Source organism: Mesoplodon mirus (genome assembly GCF_964341445.2).
Source record: "Mesoplodon mirus genome assembly, chromosome: 18".
In the NCBI taxonomy this organism is placed as follows: Eukaryota; Metazoa; Chordata; class Mammalia; order Artiodactyla; family Ziphiidae; genus Mesoplodon; species Mesoplodon mirus.
This window is the reverse complement of record NC_138994.1, coordinates 52,721,169-52,727,168: the sequence shown is the minus strand read 5'-3', so window position 1 is coordinate 52,727,168 and position 6,000 is coordinate 52,721,169. Positions and strand designations below refer to the sequence as shown.

Here is a 6,000-nt window from a genome sequence, read left to right as displayed (position 1 = left end):
GCAGGTCCTATCCATCTTTTAACCCCAAAGTCTGCCTGCATATGGAAGGCACCCAGTAAAGGTTTATTGAGTTGAATTTATCTGGGTGCATCCAAACAAAACAAATTTTAAAATAAATGGGGGGACTTCCCTGGTGGTCCAGTGGGTAAGACTCTGAGCTCCCAGTGCAGGGGGCCTGGGTTCGATCCCTGGTGGGGGAAGTAGATCCCACATGCCTGCCGCAACTAAGAGTCCGCGGGCCGCAACGAAGATCCCACGTGCTGCAGCAAAGATCCCATGTGCCGCAACTAAGACCCGGCACAGCCTAAATAAATAAATAAAAATAAGTAAATCTTAAAAGAAATGGGAGGAAGCTTTTTAGCAATTTCAGGAGATGGATACCAGAAGCAAAAAAAGCAGTCTGTGAAAATGTACAATTGGGACCTATCAAAGAAATCTATTGTGTATTATTTATTATTTATGAATTGCTTCAAAAAGGCTTTGAGGCAGCCATTTTTGTGTTGGAAGCTGTTGTCTCCAAAGGCAGTACTGTTGGTTTATTCAAGCAGAACATATGTTGATAAAAAGAAAAGTGAATACTCTAGCACATTATAAATAATACCATTTCAAATTAAGAAGTCCCTAGATTGTAACTGCCCTAGCAGCAGAGGCCATGTATATAAAATACATTACTTTTTACATAGCACCTAGCTTAAATATACACAAAGTCTTAAATGATTTTTGACACAAGAGTGATTTTGATCATCTGTGACTGAATCTATAGTCATTTGCAATTGAAGTAGGGGATGTGGTAATTATCCATTTTTATTCCTTAGCATGAATAAATAAACCATATAAATTTCATTCCTCTCAGAACTCCCCCCTCCAAAAATACTTTTTAGCAAGGTGATTATTCTAATGTCTGTCTTTCTCACGTGAATTAAATAGCAATCAAAGTGTCATTTCACCTCACTTTGTAATTTCAGAAACTAATGAGGATGATGATAACGTTTTAAAAATTCAGTTGCATTACTGTTGCTGTTTTTTTAAACGCTAATGGTGATGATTACTGTAGTGACTTTTCCTGTCTCCCTGAACCCTAGCCTAGCACTAATTGAGCTTTGATCAGTAACCACAGTAATAACAGTAGTACAGTCTGAGAAGTTTCGCAGTTGAGAACTTATTATCATTCAGTAGAATGGTGGGATGAGGTTGTGGGGGAGATTTTGATCTTCCAGAGTATTTCTGTTTGCTAATATTTTCTTTCTCTCCTTTTGTTATTAATAGTGGTCTGGTAATACTTTTCCTTACCATTTGGTGATATCTTTTAGTGGTCCAGATGAGTGAGTCGACATCTCAAGAGGAACCCAAACCTGCTCAGGTACCTGGTCTACATAGGTTTCTAACCATTTAGCCATGAGAGGATTTGAGATTCAACATTTTCTGGGAAAATTGAGATGCAATATCATATTCTATCATTGAATTATTTCTGTTTTTAGTTGAATTTTTCTGCATCAAGTTTTGACAAAAATGGAGTCAACTAATAGTTGAGTCACAGTGGCCTGCTTCCAGTTGCTTTGTATTCTTTATATCTAACAAGTCTGTTACTGTTTGAGTTTGCTAATACAGCTACTTTATGTGATTTTATTTGGTATGATGTTTACTCGTTATGTGAATTTTTTTACATGAAAAGCTTGCTACACTAGAGTATAAAATGTTAGTTTTATTTCCAGCTCCTGTTGGATACCATTTACTAACACTATTTCCACTTCAGGAAAATGGAAAAGAAGACCAAGAAAGGAACCAGGAAACAACCGAAGTAAAAGAGCCTATTAAGGTAGAGTTTTCATGAGTAATCAGATGTTAATGCTTGAGAGTAAACTGGAGAAATTAATTTTCTTACAAAGAAAAAAAAGGAAAAGATGTGGGTATTCAAAAAGATAAAATGGCAAATGGGAAAAAGCAAACCCATGTTGATCATTAAGCTGACTCATTTGAGTCAGTTGCAGAAAACTTCCATTGACAGGTAAATTATTTGTGAAGAGCTATTATGAATTATAAGTAAATAAAGTTTACTTTCTAAAATCAGAACTGTTACCCTGAGTACAATAACCACCAGTTTTTAGGGGAACTTCGCTATCATTCTGAAAATGTAATCTCCATGTTAATCATTTAAGTAACTTTGTGTTTAAATAAATAGAAGACTTCAATGAGGAAAAATATTTATAGAAAAGGGGAGGCAAGTGAAAATAGTTATATGGATTCACCATTAAGTTGACTAATGTGAGTCTTAAAGTATTCTATTATCATCCTTTTAAAAGTACATCAGCATGAGTACAAAAAGCTATTTTGTCACCATTTATTCATAAAACTAACCTTTACTTTCTTTAATTAAGGTGAAAATGTTTTTCTTTCCACCACAAACATGGAAGGTGATTCTAATAGTAAAAGAAAACAGCAGCAATTTCAAATGTCCTATTTCACTGTGTTGTGGTCTCAAATTATGTTTCTAGAAAGTATTATATAATTCAAGGATTAATGTACATCTGGAATAATATTCTTAGCATATTACTTTGTTAGCAATAGGAAGATGTGATGACATTCTGAGCCAATGCACTTTATCTTGTAAATGCAGTAAATAGACCGTGATTACTGCTTTGCTTCTAATATATAGCATTAAATCCTAGCAAAATTAGGGAGGAATGTTTGGTGATTTTTACAAGGGATTTATGTGCATTCTTTAATTGGGAGAGTTGATGCAACTTTGATGAAAAGCATTTCACTTTTTAATTGGTGTTTGTTTTCTCCTTTCAGAGTTCACGGAGTATACCAGACAGTTTGGCATTAGGCACCTGCAGCAATGTGGCAGGAACAGCAGCAAATAAAGTCAAATCCCAAGGTAAAGAACTAGGCTTTCTCCTACACAATAGAATGTAAAACTATTACTAAATTTTTGTTGGGGATGGATTCCTCAAGATTTTGCCTTTTAAAGATATAATCCCAGGGATATTTTAAATGCAGTTTGGGAAATAATTTAAAATATATTCCCATCATCTTCTATTGATACTTTGAGGCAAGTTTATAACCATTCATCTTGTGCTTAAAGAGAAAATTTAGCTAAGAGAGCTGACTGACACATAGCAGACAACCCATTAATACAAAAATAAAATGAAGAACCCTAGTGATTCAACCTGCCTGCTGTTTTTCTATTTCTTCTTTTTACCTCTGTACTTGACAACACATTTATTCTATTTGACTTCCAGCCCAATCCTTAACCCAAATGCCACATAATTATGCAGGTTGAAAATTTATATGATCAAAAGGCAACAAATAACTGGGCAAGACATTCATCCCTTTCACTACAGTTCTTCTAATTTTAGATACTTAGTGAAATCCTGTATGATAGAAAATTTTCACAATATTTAAAATTTAACAATTTCAACTTATATTTTAGTTAATTGAAATTCTTTTCAATTTAGTTTACAGCTATTGAGTGTTTAGTATGTGCTAGGCTGAGCTATAATAATAATTTTTTAAAATAAATTTATTTATTTTATTTATTTATTTTTGGCTGCATTGGGTCTTCATCGCTACGTGCGGGCTTTCTCTAGTTGCGGTGAGCGGGGGCTACTCTTTGTTGCGGCAGGCGGGCTTTTCATTGCGGTGGCTTCTCTTGTTGAGCACGGGCTCTAGGTGCGCAGGCTTCAGTAGTTGTGGCACGTGGGCTCAGTAGTTGTGGCTCGCAGGCCACAACTAGAGTGTAGGCTCAGTAGTTGTGGCGCACGGGCTTAGTTGCTCCACCGCATGTGGGATCTTCCCGGACCAGGGCTCGAACCCATGTCCCCTGCATTGGCAGGTGGATTCTTAGCCACTGTGCTACCAGGGAAGTCCCAATAATAATTTTTAAAGCATTTTCTAAACTATAAATTGCTATATAGATGGTAGTTATAACTTGTAGTTGCTTACTTTTCTCCAAAGTGTTTTTCTGTCTTTTAAACCAATTATAAGTATTATTTACTATTCCTTCTTATTAGTAAATAATAACACATACACATTAAGAACCAAACTTTTCAGCATTTATTTTGCCTTTATTATAAACTTAGTACTGTTTTCACAGCTTCACTAACTTTTAAAAAGTTTCTTGGCAAGTCCCTCCTACCTGCCCCCTACCACTAGTTTCTTTTTTTCTTTTTTTTTTTGCATTTGTCAACATTTTTTTTTTTACATCTTTCTTGGAGTATAATTGCTTTACAATGTTGTGTTAGTTTCTGCTGTATAACAAAGTGAATCAGCTATACATATGCATATATCCCCATATCCCCTCCCTCTTGAGCCTCCCTCCCACCCTCCCTATCCCACCCCTCTAGGTGGTCACAAAACACCGAGCTGATCTCCCTGTCCTATGCAGCTGCTTCCCACTAGCTATCTGTTTTACATTTGGTAGTGTATATATGTCAATGCTACTCTCTCACTTCCTCCCAGCTTCCCCTCCCCGCCCCGTATCCTCAAGTCCATTCTCTACGTCTGCGTCTTTAGTCCTGTCCTGCCACTAGGTTCATCAGAACCATACTTTTTTAGATTCTATATATATGTGTTAGCATATGGTATTTGTTTTTCTCTTTCTGACTTACTTCACTCTGTATGACAGACTCTAGGTCCATCCACCTCACTACAAATAACTCAATTTCGTTTCTTTTTATGGCTGAGTATTCCACTGTATATACCACCAGTTTCTTGATTTTACTTCCACCTCACTCCCACCCTTCACCATCACACCATAAATACACTTTGCCTTTACCATACTCACTTGGTCCAGGTTTATAAATGAACTCTTGCATTTTAAACATGGCAAACAGAATCACAATCTAGGTAATTTGCTATAAATTTAATTAGGTGTTCACTTTAATCAGTTTATGGCCAAATTTGCACCTACAAATCTTCACACATATATTCCAACATGTAATTTTTTGCCTCTCTAGAAAACATATCAGTCAAGAGTTTATTGTCTTTTCTGTTCTTGTACTTTCAATTTGTTATCACTTTTCAATGTATGGTAGAGGGAAATGTGTTTTGTTTGTTTAAGTCTATTCATCCCAGTTTGTGATATATACTGAAAACATTGCAGTTTCTTGTTGTGATATCAAATGCAATGCAATGTACTTATTTATTCAGTGATCAGTCACTATTAATCCTAACATTTCTAAGTCTCCCTTTGTAAATACATGTGTGTGTTTATGTGTATGTGTGTGTGTGTGTGTGTGTGTGTTTAAGAAGTGGGAAGAGGAACTGTTATTTTAGTCTCAACATGTCAAAGGATGTGTCTTTATCCTTGTTATATGCTTGTCAAAATTAAAAGGATGTTATCTTGCCAGGCAGCTCCCAGAATACACTCAAATACGTATCTTTGCATAGAAAATATTGTGGTTAAATGTACCATGTGAATTCCTCATTTCTTTCCCTAGTTATTGTATTTTTTAGGCTATGAGCTTAACTTGTGTTTTGAGAAATCTTATTTCTCTTTTATTAATTTACTCAGCTTTATTCTTATTACACAGCCCTAAGTTTAAAAACGTTTTGTAGGAAAATGCCTTTTCCTATAGCTATTGAATTTTAATTACAATAGTGTTTAATAGTGCTTCTTTTCTTCCTCCTTTCGTAGTTATTCTACATTATGTACAAATGGTAAGAAATTCTGGTAAGACCAAGACAGCTGAGTTTCAGACAGGACCTGTGTTTAAAGGAAACATCACACATCTGTTAATTAGCCCTGCTGCGTCAATTTTCACCAGTTTAATCAGCAGCCAGTCCCTGTAATGTTATATGCCTTCTGTGAAGAAAGAGTCTGTTAAAGCTTATTATAATGTGGGTTATAATTCATTCCTATTTATGTCCTTAAATAGGGTTGTACTGAGGCCATGCCCAGCAGTGGGCCATGCACTAAGTGCAGGAAATGATAAATGTCACTTATAAGATTGGACCTTTCAAAATATAAATAAGGAATTCTTTTGTGTTCCTACTTAC

General features: G+C 35.5%; 1 protein-coding gene across 9 annotated transcripts in view; it reads left to right on the top strand.

The window, feature by feature from the left end:
• Positions 1-6,000, top strand: part of EFCAB5 (EF-hand calcium binding domain 5) — a 123,059-nt gene that overhangs the window by 17,107 nt on the left and 99,952 nt on the right. For all 9 annotated transcript variants that reach the window (XM_082604544.1, XM_082604543.1, XM_082604545.1 and 6 more), the window contains exons 2-4: positions 1,311-1,360; positions 1,754-1,816; positions 2,794-2,878. In XM_082604544.1, the coding sequence (XP_082460670.1) occupies positions 1,319-1,360; positions 1,754-1,816; positions 2,794-2,878 (190 nt within the window). In that variant the 5' untranslated portion in view covers positions 1,311-1,318. The remainder of the gene's footprint in view (positions 1-1,310; positions 1,361-1,753; positions 1,817-2,793; positions 2,879-6,000) is intronic.